The 17373-nt window shown below is 38.1% G+C and overlaps 1 protein-coding gene across 3 annotated transcripts in view; it reads right to left on the minus strand.

Moving 5' to 3' along the window:
• Positions 1 to 17373, minus strand: part of LGR4 (leucine rich repeat containing G protein-coupled receptor 4) — a 75234-nt gene that overhangs the window by 25907 nt on the left and 31954 nt on the right. For all 3 annotated transcript variants that reach the window (XM_069016492.1, XM_069016491.1, XM_069016493.1), the window contains exons 2-3: positions 14445 to 14516; positions 438 to 509 (exon numbers count right to left, since the gene is read on the minus strand). In XM_069016492.1, coding sequence (XP_068872593.1) covers positions 438 to 509; positions 14445 to 14516 — 144 coding nt within the window. The remainder of the gene's footprint in view (positions 1 to 437; positions 510 to 14444; positions 14517 to 17373) is intronic.

Here is a 17373-nt window from a genome sequence, read left to right on the forward strand (position 1 = left end):
ACTTAGAGAAGCATCAAACTATAGCAACTTTTTCTATCACCAGTAGGGAATAATTCAGTGTATTAAATCTCTAAGCACTAGTACTACCTGATAACGTCAGGGCACCTGACAGTATGCTGGAAGGGGTGGAGAAAAACAAAAGCTTACATGTCCTTTTTAGGATTTTTCCTCTGATTCTTCTGCTATAAGATACACTTCAGAAACAAGTAAGTGTTCTAATAAAATGCAATAATTATAGTTTAGTCAAGTTCATCACTGTCATCTTAACCATATCCAACAGGTTTTGTAAGGAAAAAAAAAAAAGAAAATAAGTAAGAGAGCTATACTTTAGGAGGACAGAGGGCAAAAAAAATTCCCTCCAGCCTACCAGTAAACAGTCTGGTGTGCACTAAGAAAGCATACAACCAGCTATGAAGCTCTAAAACCCAATTACTTACAGAACTTTGAGTTCTTTCAAACCGGACAAGGCCTTTGGATGGATAAAACTAAGGTCATTGCCAGCCAGTCGCCTGGAAAAAAATTGCAATAATAATTTCAGTCACAAAATACAGTACTTCTACAACCACCTAACTAGGAAAATCACTCCTATATGGAATTTTGCAAGCAATTATGCATTTTGCATTCAATTATGCTACATTCACAATCTTTCAAGTTTGCAGTTATTTTACTTATTGTACATTTATAACAATGAGAATGCATTACTCAGCCTCTTCTGCAAATGTGCTAGAAAAAACATACCCTAGAATGATAAAGAACCTTCTTATGGTATTAGGTTTGAGAGTGCACTTACCAACACAATCCTCTGGCTTTCAGCATTGCTCCACTGAAACACATGCTCTGGTACCCACATATTTTTAACCTATACAGCAGTTTCTAAAGCAAGTATGAAGTTAAAATAAAAATAGCTAGATGCTACAGCAAAGCAGCAGAAGTCTCTATGGGAATCCCACATATGAAAACAATATTCACAAGCAAGTGGTATGTTCACTCAGTGCTGACAGTTGACAGGACACTTGCTGATATGACCAAGACATAATATTGGTAATATTTCATTTTTTGGTCAGCTATTTGCAGGAACTTTTCAGGAAAGGAAATTCTTTTGGGGCAGAGAGAAATAGAACAGCCATACACACTCACTCTCAAAATGTGGTTGGTTAAATTTGGACTGCTAGACATTTACAGAAAGTAAATTATGAAAATCACCATGATATTAAAAGTAATAAAGACAGGAGATGCTGCAGAATACAAAGCAGGAAAGCAGAAACAGCAGTCAAAACAGCTGCTTCCGAACAGCACATTCCCCCTTTCCCCACTCTTTTTTTTTCTTTAACGTTTTACCTCTCCCCTGACCAGCAGATCCTGTGCAGTCCAGCCTTGGTTGAGCTGCTAATAGCTGTATTTTATCAAGGGTAAAGACAATAATGCAAAACACCTGGTAATCCATAACTCACAAAAGATGCTGAAATTTTAGCCACAGTATTTGCTTTCAGACTTGGTTTCATATCCAAGCTAAGCAAAAGCAATGTTGGACAAGGTTGTGCAATGAAATCATCCATGGAAATACTATGTATAATCCAGTAAGTGGTAATAATTAAAAAACAATCAATGTGCTTTAACAAAGGTTACATAATATCGAAACCCACCTCTGCTGTTACAGGGCACTGTGAAGCAAGCCAGACACAGTAAAGGGAAAATATTATTTCAAAGAGGCAAACAAAGGAAATAACAAGAGCAACATCTAAAGTATCAGCTTGCCAGAACATAGCAATGTTATTACATTTTTATCTTCTTCTCTAACTACATTTAATGCTTACATAAATCTGCTTGCAACAGAATTAGTGACTTAATAAAACACTGCCTGATAGAGAGGATGCTAGTTACCTTTATTAAACCCATTTCTCAAATGCAGATGGCTATATTTATAAACCAAGGGAGAAGAGGACAAGCACACTTTCATGAACAAGAAGATGACAGCAAAAGATACTACTTGTTCTTAGAAAACTGTGTTACTCTTGCTTGTTAAGGCAGAGGTTGGTTTTTAGTCCTGGTATGTTCACACACCCCCCAATTGCTATGGCTCTGACATCACTACAAGCATGCTTAAAAAAACTCCCATATCTGCTGACTGCTGAGAAAAGTTTGTCTGCATCGTTTGTGTATAATCAAACAGCTCTGAAACTAGAAGAAAAATAAAAATAATCTGTGTAAGCTTATTCTTGAAATCTCCTGTCTGCAAGCAACCTCAGAATTTCAGGGACACGATTTTTCAAATCTTTCAAACTAAATTCAAATTTTTCAAACTAAACATTCTCCTAAAATTCATTTTGTTGTCTGTAGCTGTCTAAATCAACTTTATCTGGGGGGATGTGGAGGGAGGTTTGCAATAATTCATGTCTTGCTTTGTAACAATTTCCTAAGAAGTTCACTGTAAACAGAAAGAAGTACTGATGAAACATGCTGAGTCTCTACAGCAGAGAGCCAGTAATCTGCAAAACCCGTTTATGTTAAAATGTGTTTGAAACAGTATAATACAAATCCTTAAATCAAACAAAATTTAACCAAAGTTGTAGCACCGAATCATTTTGCATACAAACACTACTATGATTACATATTACACAATTCAAGGAGTGGCAGCCCTGGTAAATGTGTCAGGCAGCTCTGGCTGCAGCTCAGCCAAGGTTCCCCATTAATCTGGTGTGTGTGTGGCTTGTCAGGCATCTGCTCCCTCTCCCTAAGAGGCTGGAGATTACTTTAGCTTTAAAAAAGCTAAACTAAATACAGTTGCATAGTCTCCCCCAACGTGAATGTCACTAACAACAACTTAAAGAGCACTGGAAACAAATCACAGCTGAGCCAGAGCAAGACTTGTGTGACTTCAAACAGTAGGACTTTGCCCTCCTCTAGGCAACTCCTGCTTCTTCAGCCTTTTTGCAACCAACCAACAGAAAAAACCCAACCCTTGCAATCAAATACATTTCCATTTCTGCACCATCTGGCAGTGTTCCAGGAAGTGCACAAAGGCTTTACTAATCAGTTTGCCAAATATATATTTATCATTCACATCCTAGCCTTGGGGAGCCACTCATGAGGAGGTTCCCACTGCAGCTCTCAAGCAGGCAAAGTTCAGTATATCACACACTCCTCTCAACATGCTTCCCTCTGCAGCAGCATGCAGCAGCTGGAAGGATGGAAACGTTTCTCTTTACATAACCAGGCTCATTTTAAAGAGAGAATTGAAAAATTAATAGCATACAGTATAGCACACGTACAGCATTCTATATTAAGATGTCATTGAAATCATCCAGTCAGGTTTTCCACACTACCTTCTTACAGCAAGTCTTAAAAATATTTATTATTAAATATTTTAAAAGTATCTGTTTCTTTCTCTCTCATGCACACGGTAAAAGGGAAATCACAGCTTTACCAAGGCCAAAATGATAGCACAACAGAAAGGACAAAACTTTCATCTCCTTACAGCAAGAGTCACTATCCTGCTTGAGAGCAGCCCTGGAAAATTCGGCTCTATGGTGGGACAACTTCAAATTGCCACAAAGCAGCACCTGAGGCAGCCCTGTATTTACACTGTCAAGGGAGTACCCATCCATCCCTTCATTCTGAGTGGAAATGATTACAGAGACCTGGTGAGAAAGTCCATCTGTTGCCACTGAGCCAAGGTACATCACCATTAATTAGAGCTCTTTCTCCAAAAGGCAGCAGGCTGCAAAATAGATTCACCCACAAAGACAGTAAAAACTTAATTAAACAGACAATTGTAAAGAGTCCTGCCATGCTATAAGGCCACAAAAAAACTTTATTTGCTATCTCTTACTTCTCAAGGCACAGACACAGCAGCAGGCATCATCTGAAGTGGGATGAAAATGTGTATCACACTGAGACACCATGAGTTTTTCTGCTAACTCAATCTTGACTCCCCTTGTTTGGAGACTCTGCCAAGGACTGCAGGTATCTGGAATAAGTGCATCTGAGCTAAACCTTGGAGGTTTCTGCAGTGGAGTCATGGTTGTACTGTATGGCTACAGTATGTATCTTTCTTCTAGGTGGGCAGTCTTGTAATTTCTTAGCATTGAATGTTGTAGTCTTCTATACTTACTTGAAAAATAAAAATTGAGTGCTTTAATGGTAAATTTGGACAAATTCAAATTACAGAATCAATTTCAGCACAGCAGGAAACAGAGTAGGACACACAGAGAACAAAATACTTCTGCTAGCTTGTCATACAGATGTGAGCAATACCCTTTAATCATTATTTTAAGTGACACAGTAAATAATCTCCAGATGTGGAGGACACCTTACTGTTATCACAGACACCAGGATACAATGTGGCTGAAGACTAGCCTTTCATGGTGTCTCATTCCCAGAGTACACAGCAAGCCTAGTTTCTTGCACTGAAACTGCAGCTAATACTGTTTTCCTCTCTTTTGGGAAATTAAAACTTTTGCAATTATGCATCTGGCAACCCAGCTGCATGGTAACCGAGCCAAGTTAATCACTGGTGTCACTCCAAAAATCAGGGAGGGTGTCCCAAGGATACATTTTTGCCTGTAACAATTAAAACCATCACTCTTATTATGACAGGATGCAATAAAACTTCCTGGAAACCTCTCTCTTCGTCTTGCATCCCAGACGGTAGTTAAACTCAGGATACTTGAGCAAAGAGTTTAATCTCCTTCTGTCCATCTGAAGGTCTTATGCTCATACAGAAAATGCTTTTGCTGTGGATTTTGGGTTGGTTTTTCTTTTCCTCTTGGTGGTATTCTGGGATGCTTCTAACCTTTTGTCTATCTTGTCTTTGATAAAAATATAATGGCTGCTTTCTTCACAGATAAAATTCAAATAGTGACACAGGCTGAAATCCTGATGTCATAATAAAACACCCGATTTATTATTTTTATTTCTACATTAGCTGCTTTGTCTTAAGACCCAAGACTCAAGTATTTCAAGGTTTAGTCAAGCCTGAACCTTCCATATCCATCACTGTCCCTCTGCCCAGCCAACAATTTCTTATAGCTATCCAACTTTTACATACCTATTTTCATCCCACTGGAAAACATTTCACTACTTCTCCACCTGTAGTTTTGCAAACTCTACTTTTTGTGCTGTCTTACATTGAAGTATTCTACTATCTTTACATGCCTGTCCCTAACTTCCACTTTTCTGGGTTCTCTGTGTTTCCCAAACACAAACTTGAATTTTACTTTAAGTTCTCCCACAACAGAAGTAATCTTTGAAAATGCCTCAGAGATAACTTAATCCATGATGCCCAGCAAGTGTTTCCTCAAACCTAATAAAGAGCTTCAGTTTCCATCTGTGCCAAAATAGCAGTCACTTTGGAACAGAGTTCTGTTTTTCTTAACAGATCATGCATATTTATGTGCTACAATTTATTAATCAAGGTTCGGAACTCTACAGGAGAGGTACAGTCATTTGCAGGAAAATACAGGGTTTCGCTACATCCCTTGTGCCAGGGTGGATGCCCTGCCTGGTCAGGGCACACGCCTCTGCAGACAGCTCCTACCCAAGATGGGCAACTGCAGAAAAGGAGGAGCTGGTAAATGAAAGCTGTGTACCCAGACTAAACTTGGCTTTGCTTATCTATGAGTAGCAAACAGACCTTTTGGGACTTTTTTCAGCTGCAGCCTGCCGAACTGCTGGGAAGCCAATCTATTGCCTACAGGTTACTCCAAATTCCTCCACACCAATTTAACAAAACTAAATGGATACTTTATTCTGCTGCTGCTAATGGAAAATGCATTTGTCTCCTCCTTTTCTTGCAGTAGTTTCAGTATTATACATATAACCTCAACGATTATTTATAAAATTGTGAGGATGTACACCAAGACACATCATAACTGAAAAAAGAGGACTGTAACTACAACCAACACTGAAACTGCACCAACTCCATTTCTTGTCATGAACTTTCCCTTTCCAGCATTTACAGCTTTCTCAAAGTTATACCGAACTTTAAGATAATTGCTTGTTTTCAAAAATGCAATTTGGGTCTAAAAAGCTAAAGTATCTAAGTAAACTAAACTGACTGATTAAAAAGTCTAAAGCGCATTCATAAGTTCTATAGTTAGATTATCAGTAAGAGTCACCACCATCCACCACAGACAAAATACACTCTATGATAATGCTTTTTATGGACTATCAAAGAACATTTTTTTAACAGGAAAATAAATTACTATGGATTTTCAGGAAAGCAAGCATTCACAACCATGCAAAATATGCTCTATCCTTTCATTTTCAAGCAATATCTGTATTAGAGCAAGACCTCCTTTAAGTAGAACCCACAGGCTGCAAGACATGCACTGAAAGACACAATATAACATAAAACAATTTTTATACACTATGAGTTGTTGAAACAAGCAGCCTTTGTAATCTCAACTAGTATTCTGCAGCAAAAAGCTCAGAAGTTTGGATAAATTTTTTAGCATGGACATATATGTCATAAACATAAGCAACAATATCATGGTGTCTTGGAATCTGGTTAAAACCTAGTCTACAGCAGAAATGCTGAGTTGTTGCAGAAAACAATTTTGATTCCTCTCACCTCCAAAGCAAAATGCAGAATATATTTTATAAAATACATTCCCTTCTCCCTGCTTGCCTTTGCACATCTTGTACTATGTTTGTAGTAACTTTCCTTTGCTTTACCACAGGCCAGATAGACCTTTCCCTTGATAGCTATCTCAACACTCAGGTAATAATGCATTTTACTTACCTAGTTTGTACAGCAGAGACACAGAGATGAAAGCCACTGAGTTTGGTTCCAATCAACAAATCAATTAACTACAGACTTGTGCTTTTAGCAGATAGTGCTATTAGGATGCTCAGAAGGTTTCCAAGATCATGAAATATGTTAATGGTCAGATATGAGAGGTGAAAAAACTGCTGCTGATATAGTAAATCCTGTAGGTTGCTTTGGTCTGTTCATACAGCCTTGTCTCTTGTCCTGGCATTTATTGGCTATCCAGGCATGGGATCTTTGAATGACTGTGCATCTAGGAAGTGACACTGCAAAACGGGGAAGTGGATTAAGTCTACATGTATTTGGCAATTAAACTTCTGTTACTGGTTTTCTAACCACTTCAGATACATACTGGGTAAATGCAAGACCCAGGTTCTGCAGACATCTTCACAATTAATGACCTTAGAGAAATGGAGGTAATTTTCAGTATGATTCTTTGATTCAGTTTAGGTTGGCTGTTAACTTTCTTCCAGCTGAAATAAAAGCAAATATTTTAACAGAATAATCTAGAATTTTACTTTTATATAAGACAGGCAGGAAAGAGAACTTTACCAGAGTCTGGTTACTATTTCTATACCAGGACATCTACCAAGGCTAATTAGGCAAGAGTATCTCTGTACTAACACAAAACTACAAAGTACAAATATCCAAGCAGAGGGGAGGAAAAGAAGTAAAAGAATGACATCACCATGTCTTCTTATGGTAACATACAGCATCATATCATGAAACTATGATGACAGAATATACTCAATTACTTCCTCAGAGGATAAGGCATTTATCTTTGGCATACAGGATTAATTTTTTCTCCTTTTTTGTCTAAGGTTTTTGTAGAGCTCATGTGATGACTCTTGAGACTCCAGCCTCGAATTGGCTACCTGATCACTCACACACATACATCTTTTGTTCCATACTCCAATTTCTGAAACCGAAAGGAGGAGGAGGACTGCATGGTACAAGCACCATTTGGAGAACTGTACTTGGAGCTTCTCAAGCTACTGCTCAGCATCCAGAAGCTTCTTATCTGGTTTATACCTTCAGACAGCCCCAACCTGGCAACTGAGTCAGCATAATAAATAAGGTTTGTAAGACTGGTCTTGAAGTGTAACACTGCAAAGTTCAGCCTTCAGGCCATTTAGCTAAGCCAGCTTCTGTGTGTGTGCATGTGAACAGAACACTGAAACTCAAAAAAAATGACAGGAAAAAGTTTTGTTGTTCTCTAAAGTACTTGCAGCAGAATAACCAGTTTTGGGGTCCTTATACACAACCATGCCAACTTTGGAAATTAACATGTAGAAACAGAAACTGGAAAGAAAGAAACTTCCTCATCGTCTAAAAAACAATGGAATTTACTCAACCTACTAGCATCTATCCCCACAAATAGGAAAAAACATGCAACTCAAGCACAGCAAGAACCTTCTAAGCTACAGAAATATTATTCTTGTATCAGCATGATTGAAACTCATCCAGAATCAAATTGATTTAGGACTCACAGAGATAAGAAAACACTAATTAAACACAGGTTGGCCAACATGTTTTTAAACATGATTTAGCATTTAATGCAGACCAAGTAAGTGATGTTTAAAAATATCTTAGCTGACTGTGGTTAATTCTGCTTGGGAGTCTTTGCCTAAAGGTTTGTCTTGACTAGAATTTGAAGGTGCAAGTTATGACATGCTGACACTTTCTAAAGCTCCGGTGCACACAAGGCAGCAAGCATTCCTAGTGTGAGCTGGCTGGTCAAGTTGTTAGGCTTTTAACTTGCTATCACACAAGAAACCTACACCTTACATTTTTTCATTAAATCTTTACCTCTTGGAATTCAGGCTGGAGCAACTGAGGAAATCACCTCCTCCAGCTGTTCAAATACTTGGAGCTGGTAGATCGATGAAGGCCACTCGTTGGCTTCCAACCCAACGTCCATATGGCTATTTTTGAAAGACCAACGGCCAGTATCTACACTGGCTGCCTTTGTAAAAAAAGCAGCTGAAGAAAGATCTCTGCCTGTTCCTCAGACTCTGCCGGTGGGGCTGAATGGACAGAGACGGGGCAGTAATGTCTCCAATTGTGCCAGCCTGTTTTACAAGAGGATGTTTAACCACAGTTTTAGTTATCACATGTGAGCTAACACAAGGCATCAGGACAACATGAAGATTCATCCTTACCTTCTCTACTCAAAACAAATCCTTCAGCTCCAGCTTCTAACTATAAACCTTGGGACTTCTCACATATATGAAAGAGAAAAGAATTGCACCATCTTATCAACATTCACACACCACTTTGAAAATACTGCTTTTAAAAGGCTTAGCACTGAAGGACAAAGCAAGTCTTTCCATCAAGTGTTCTACAGCCAGGTGAGGAAAGACACAGCATCCTAAACTAACAGCCCAACCTTGGCATAACTCCAAGACGTCTGATTCATAAAACTCAAGTAATAAAAAAGACATGATACTCTCCCTCCCTGCCCAAGGATAATACAACTTGGTGCTGACGGAGAAATTAGAAGGAAGGGTACCATCTAAATTACACACCAAAACAGATACTATAAAAACAAGCAGCTGTGGCATTTCAGCCAGGTAGTCATCTTCAGCTGCAGTCAAGAGGGAAAATAACTAGACATTTCCCTTGCAGATACTTCCTGATTACAACCTTATGACAAAAACCCACCTCATTTTCACTGCCAGTATACATTTTAATTATTCCTTATGTTCCTAAAATATACTTTATCAATTAAAAGCCATGATCAGAGACTCTGGCCGAGGAGGGAAGATGAGGAGACATTTAAGCAAGACCTCTTAAGACTTGTAATCAACATGGATATAATGAAATAGTCAAGCAAATACTCAGTTGCACTATTTCTTTTCTTGCAAAAATTAGTTGCATGTGTGTGGTCTCTTGTTCACTGTTTATTCATCTCTCAAAGAACAGATTAGCATTGTGTTTCAGAAAAGAGAAAACTTTTCTTGATCTAAGTCTTCCTTTTACTACTTTATTTCCCCAACCATTTTCAACCAGCCATTAAATAAAATCTGTAAGAAAGTTTTGCCCTTGCCTGATAAAAAAAATCTGAAGGTAGTGTCACAGGAGAGAGACTATTTCATACCATGTATGAGCAAAAAACAAAAACACAACAGATCTTGGTATCAGTACACATCTAGAAATTAATCAAGCACTCATGTCTGTTGGTGCTTTCAGGAAGGATTTTTTTCCTTGCAGTATTACTGGGTGTGATATAGTTTTTATACCCACCAGATGAAGAGTAGAGAGCACCCTCCCTAACCGTTGTTGGAGAAGCTCAGGGCCCCACCCCAAGGCTGACTGGTTGGGAAATTACCTGTGCTCCCCTTTGTACAATCACATCCTTCTGTCACAAGTAACCTACAGACATGGAACAGACTGCAGTCCTCTGCTTCTCACATGGACCAGCAGCCAGACAGCTAAAAGCTTACAAACTAAATCTTGCCCATGAGTGCAGGGCAAATAAGCTGACAACATTCTAAAGGGTTGAATGGAAATCAAAACAAGCTTAAAAGGTCATTAAGTCAAAAATACTTCTGCTTTATTGGAGTAGCTCAAGTTTCTGAAGACAGACTGAAAAACTGGCCAAGAATAAAAATAATTTTGATTTTTCCTTCCTCAATAAGAGGCTGCCTTTTTAATTAATCTAGCAGATCATTCACAAATAGAGTATAAAATTCTTCAAACTACTTTAGGTAACTCTGAATATTAGAAGGGACTGCCAGCTTTTAAAAGGCCATCAAAACATAACACAACCTGGATATTCTAGTTAAAAATTCACACTGGAAAATGGTTTCTACTTTCTAAAAACACTGCATTATCTAGTTTTATTTTCCTCTTCTAGCTTTCTATAAATACTTTGAGGTGTGGTTAGAAAACCGTGGCCAAGTTCTTCAAGAATTTTTAGTTTCCATATCACGTTCAGGGCTGCAGCATATTTATGTTAGCATTTTCTGAAGAATACACATCATTAACTGCTAAGGCAAAACTCTTGGTGGTCTGCTTCTCCCTGACTCTGACCATTGCCATTTCAATAGTTTGCAAATTACTTCCAGATGGGTATCAGTTACACAGACATGGAGAATTTTTACAACATTTATAAATAGTGCTAGAATCCTGCAGACATATGGTAAGTGTGCTATGTAGTGACATGCATGACAAGGCTGTGAATGAGGGTACATGGAGCACTCAACCCAATGGGCAGATTCTGCCCACAGACGAGTTAAAATCCCTTTGCTAGTACCTGTAAATAATAGTCCAATAGGACACTATCTCAAAGTTACAAAATCCCAGATTATTCCTGCAAATTTGATACTTTGCTGGGGTGTCAGCTGCCTAAACATGGCCATTTAGTGCCATTTCAGATGTTCTCTTCCACCTGGCATCAAGTGCCATTCACAGCAGCCATTGGTTTCCCATCTGTGTCAGACCTGTCAGTCTGGCATGGGTGTCTCGGATAACCCAGAACATCTAAAAACAGCCTTGGATGCATATTTGAAGCACCCGATTTGCTTCCTCTTGGTGACGCAGAAGGCACTTTTGAATCAAGCAGACAGCTGTTCCAAGTCTGGTACTCTGCTTCTTTCACTAGTGTTCATTTTAGGATTCGGAAAACGATCCTCTGAAGTCTCTCCAGACTACCAAATAATTAATTTCATTGAAGAAATGACAACCTGCATTTTAAGTGGCTCCTACTGCAGTGTTTAATCTCAGCCTCTACATACATGGAACTCAGTTGCCAAAATAATACATTCTAATTGCCTCCCATTTCCATTCAATTAAATTCTATGACACTATTTTGCAACATTAATTAGCAAACTCTGCCAAGGGCTAATTGAACACAGCATTTGACAATGGCAGGGCTAAGGCATGGTACGAAGGCAAAGGTGTCTGGGGCTGTCTCCTTGATGGAGACCTCCTAGAGTCCACACTGGTGTGGGTACTTACTGCCTTCCCATTAGTTTGTGGTATTTTCATTTGCTTTAAACACAATTCTTGGGAGAACTTCTCAATGAAAAGTCACTTCTAGCACAGATTCCAACACCACTTTAAGTCTTTTCTTTAATTTATTTTTCTTTGGCATGGAGACTAACTCCCAGGTTTGCATGCTGAAAAAGCGACTTTGCTAGTGCCTGGCAGTCAGAATTTGGATCTGTTCAACTATAAATAAAAGCCAGGAAGAAACTCTGACAATCACAGAAAGGAAAAATTGTGGTTGTACAGTAGGAAGTACGAGAGTTCAGTTGCTCCTGTTCATAACCAGGAAAAATAAAGAATGAAATATTTTTGTACCCTATCCCATAGAGAAAAAGGAACAGGGAGAACAAAGCAGAAATGTGTCATATCTGGTGCTGGTCATTTCTGTTAAGGAAGAAAGCTGCTTTTGTTAGAAACTGCTTTATTATATTCCCATTTAAGAACCATTTGAACTGAAACAAGGGAATCTGTAGTTGACTGGTGGTTTGGTTTTTTTTTCCCCCAGAAGCTGCTTTAACCCATCAGGTAAGCACGCTAAGAATGATTTAAAGTTTCTTGGTGTTCACACGTAAATCTGAGCTTAATGCTAGCCCACTTTTTTTTTTCAAACTGAAAACCTGGAATTTAGGGGGACAATGTAGCAAATGGCTCTTATGCAACAGGCACAACAGATGATAGCTAAAGGCTCTGCCTTTCCTCTTTACCTCCTGACACGCCTCAAGGTTTATGAAGTTACACAATATGCACACCCACCAGTTAGGTTTTATTGCTTAATTACTTATTGGGGGAAAAAAAAATGAAGTCTCCCACAGTCATCTACACTGGAAAAACAGAATTGTTTGAGTTTTTCAACTTCTGGCATGAAATATGCCTATGAAGAATTAAAATTAAAAAACGGGGTTACAAATCTAGTCTAACAAAACATAGAGACATACAGAAGCACATATGATAAAGCATATATGGAATATTGGCTAGTATATATTCTGAAGCCAACCAAGCCTTCCTAAGCCTCTTTTTTTCCCAAGTAACTACTCATGCCATAGAGCCTTTCTTAAATTCTGTCAATTACACAAATGCACCATCTGAAAACCTATTTTTCTTCATACAGCAGTCTTGACTATATCACAGATTTAAGCAATACCTAAAATCAGAGAGAATAAACTAGAACCTGTTAAACATTAAATAAGATATCACACACAATTTATCTGAGATAAATAAGCTCAACTGCACTTCACAATTGTACTGACCTGAGTCAAAACTATCTAAGAACCAGGTAAAATGGAGTTATTTAAGTGCATTAGTAATAGTAGCTACAACATTACCAGGATATATAAGAGAGATCAAAATTCTAAGGACAGGTGGAACACACTAAAGCAACCAGTGTGGCTGAGATGCAAGGAAGCAGCTTTCAGGAACCCAAGTCTTTCTTCAGAAGCAAGTAATCCATCTCTTATCAATTTCTCAGTATCTCTGCTCCAGTGAGGTGTGGCGGCTGTACTGGTTATAGTAGATAACCAGAGTCAAAGGGTTCGGGGCTTTATCTGCAGTTTTGCTATAGGGTTCATTTATCCTTTTGCCCTCTACAAATGGTTTCCATTCGTTGCTTGTTTCCTCATCGGTAAAGTTAGAAGAACACTTCCCTACCTCATAAGGGTGGTCTCTTCATGGAAACAAGCTGTTCTTTCCCTAAGGTGATTTATTGAAAAACCTCTCACCACGGCATTCATAGTCCTAGTCTTGCCAAAGTCACAAATAGAGACAGCCTTAATTTGTACTTTAAATGCTCTTTAATATAAGAAATCCTACTTTGTCACTGAAAATATAAGAGAAGCAAAGCAAATTGCAGGAGTTTTGTCTTATCTATTGCTTAGTACTGGAAGTTCTCAAAGCTCTCTTGCAAAGGTTGAACCATTACCCTCACCCTCTCTTCACAGATAAGGAAACTGTAAGGCACACAGAAAGCACTTGTCACAAAACCATACTTAATAGTAGTAAGTGAAAGTCAAACCTGCCTCCCTGTTTACTGACTCCAAAACCCAACTTAATTAAGGACTATGCTGTGAAAGCATGCTTCGGCTTTGCAAAGGCATCTTAATTAAGACTTCAACAAAATACTGAGCACATGAGCTTGAGGATTCAGAAATCCAAGTATCAGTTAACTAAAACACACAAAAAGAAAGCTAAAATGAGAGTAGGACAAAAGGGAGGTGGAAAGTAGGAAAAAAAAAATTCTGCCAGAGAAATTAAGAAAAAGAAGCCCTGTACCACAGAATTTTGATACAGGTCAGGATGGGCTTGTGAGCATTGCCATCTGTAGCCTACAAGGACAATGGGAGCCAGCTGCTCAGTAAATGAAGCAACATCTATTTTATGGAACTTATGCAACAGCTATACTGTAGTTCCTTCAGAAACAATGGTAATTACACAACTCTTGTGTTATCTTTGGATAACACTGTAATTAGTATGTGTCATCACTCTAGCCATGATTAAAATAATTACCACAAAAAGTCCCTTTTAAGTAGCATTTACTGTCCTGGTTTCCAAACATGTACAAGATAATATTTTTAAGTATAATTGCTTTTTCTGTTCGCAGCTCAACTTAACACTGTTTCTCCAACCACCTTCCACTTTATACAGCCATATGATGTTGCAGCAGAACTTTTAACATGTGTAAAATACTTACAGCTCTTCCAAGTAGGGAAAGTTCTTGAAGGCATCTTCTGGTAGTCTCGTGATGTTATTCATGCTGATATCTCTGGAAAAGAACAAATACAGATTTATCAATAACCAGATAAGGATTTTTACACTCTATGAAAAGCGTAAGAAAAAGAAAGGTTCATCATATAGTATGGTAACAGAAAAAAAACTATTCTAGTATCACACAGTAATATCTCTTTCTAGAAATTTGCATGACAAACTTTCAAATCAGTGTAATTTGAGAATCCAGTTGCAGCAAAGACCTATAAAATGGGAAGTTGACAAAATAAAGTTTTCCAACACCTTTAAACAAAAAATAATTACTGTGAAACTACAGGGAAGGCATACATGGAAGATGCTCTACAGTACTGTTATCCCCAGTACTAATTTTTACCAACTTACATACAGTTTTAACTCAGATGATTAAGACTCTAAAACCACAACATACGAAAAAAAGTTAAAAAAAAAAACCATTGTGACCACCCACCAAGCAAATTTTCATCCCACAGTGTCTTTAAAAAAAAGGAATACATGCATTAGGACTTAATAAATAGCTTCTGGCAAATAAGGCTTCTGGAACAACTGGCAAGAATAACAGAAACATGTCCTAGCTCTACCACAGTCTTGTTTTGTTTTGTTTTTCTTCTCCAAAACCTATGAAAGTCCTCAAGGTAATAGTTTCAAACAGATTTCATTCTCAGTCCATGAGCAGAGAGAAGCTGGCAGCAAGTGCTTACATGATTGGTATGTGGACCTGCTCAGCTTTTTTCTTTACAAAGCAGCAGTAAGTGGCAAACTTGGTGCCATCACCTCAGTTCACACCTACACAAAGATCACAGATAATCCAGTCCTAAAGCAAGTTATTACTCAATGTGAGTAAAAGCAGCATGAAAACACTTTGGTTTGATAATTAATCTAACTGCATAACAATTCATGGCATAATCCAAGTTCTTACTTTCCACTTGGTTACTGGTTTGGGTTTTTTCAGTATGTAGTTAATGAGCAATTCAGTAACACTTGTTAGTAGAGCCTTCCCTGCTTGCTGTCTTCCACATGTTGTTCTCTAGAGTCTATCTGCCACCTCCCTACATAATTCAGATAGAAAGCAAACAAAGCAAAACTACTTTTACCTCACTAATGGCCAACAAGTACCACTGAAGCCCCTCCATGACATTAACAAGTAACTGGCAACTGATCTGCTGCACCACCTGTGCAGCAGAGACCCTCAGGCATTGCCAATGTGAAAACTGCACTCTTACACTAAATCTAGAGGCAACCACTCCTCTAAACTAAATGTTTATTAAATAGTAGTCCAAAAACTTCATTTCTCATTTCCCAGTGTAAACTAAGAAAGTACTCCTCAGCAGCTGCTAACAGTATACTAACCTAACTCAAGAGCAGTGAGATCAAAATAAGGTTCAGCTCATACAAAACAAACCCAACTGTGATAAGAGCCAAAAAAAATCCGCTATGGTACAAAAGACTCCTTCACTAAGCTCCAGAAGGAGCTGAACTCAAGATGCCTTATCCCTGGACTCTACAGCCTGCATGCTTTAAGCAGTGCTTTGTGCCTTGGCAGCAGCCTGGTAACAGTGCAATGCTGTGGCTGCTGTGGAGGATGTTTTTCTTCTTGTGCAGGAAAGTAAATAAGTGTATCAGGTACATGAACTGCCATTTGTCTACTCCATGGGAGACTGCAACTTCTATTCTCGCACATTTTTCAAATTGTCATAAATACACACATTTCACACATCCAGGCTTGTCCTCTCCTTTCCAGAGGACTGAAAATCCACGTCTAGTATCAACTAGGAAGCATTTATGAATAGGGCAGAAGAATAAGAAGAGAGTGGAGATCCTAATCTTAAAAAACAGTAACCCATGCAAGAAAATCACAACTCTCAAAAAACTGTCCAGGTGATATAAAACCTTATTGTCATATGCACCATAATAAATGGTGGTACTAAAAATAAGTCAACAGTACATATCATCAGAAAGCTTATGCATCACTTTGGCAAAGATTTTGGCTGCACCCACATTTGTTGTACTACATGGTAGCTCTTTTTGACAGCTGAGGTAAGGAAACTACATCCACCTGAAAGCAATGGTCTTGAAATTTCCGGAGTGGTAAACGCTCAATTTCAGAAGTGCCCTATGCAATCCTAAACAAAGTCAATGGAAACCATGCAGACACACAGAATGGCTGACATCCAAATTCAAAGCAATTCTGGCTTTCTCTGGGATCTGAAATTAGCTAAAAATGTTTTTTCCGTGTAGCTTCAAGTGTTAGGCTCTACAATTTTAATTTAGAAAGTAGATTATTTAGATGTAAGCATGAAACAGATCACCCTATAACGAGGACTGAGAACCATCATCAATATTCTCAAGTTCTACTGAAATTTATTTTCAGTGAAGCTGAATTTACAACAAAACCAGACACAAATATAAACTGCACTTGTCTTTATCATGTGAATCTTCAGGGACTGCTTATCATGATGCCTTGCTAAAAAGCTGAAATATTTATCAAGTTTCTGTATTTGCCTCCATTACATGTGATAGTAATTCTTACTAAATAAATAAGCCAATCTTTATGGCACTGATTTGCAAACTTTGGGGAACATCAAAACACCAACTTTGAAAGTTTCTTAATGATCATCAGACAAGTCTTAAAACAATTCTTGTTTAATGAAGAACGTTATGTAAAAGCAGTTTTGCCTATATGTAGATATAAAAAAATATTTTCTCTTTTCATTTCACTCTACAGAATCTCCTCAAAGAATGAGTTCATAGGCACTATACACTGGTAATAAAATATTAAGTAGTTCATGAGTAAGAATCTACAAACAATATTAGGAACATCCATGACACTAAAATTAGATGACTTAATAACTAGTCTCTATTAAGTTTACCTAGTTAAT

Source organism: Aphelocoma coerulescens, chromosome 5 (genome assembly GCF_041296385.1).
Source record: "Aphelocoma coerulescens isolate FSJ_1873_10779 chromosome 5, UR_Acoe_1.0, whole genome shotgun sequence".
NCBI lineage: Eukaryota > Metazoa > Chordata > Aves > Passeriformes > Corvidae > Aphelocoma > Aphelocoma coerulescens.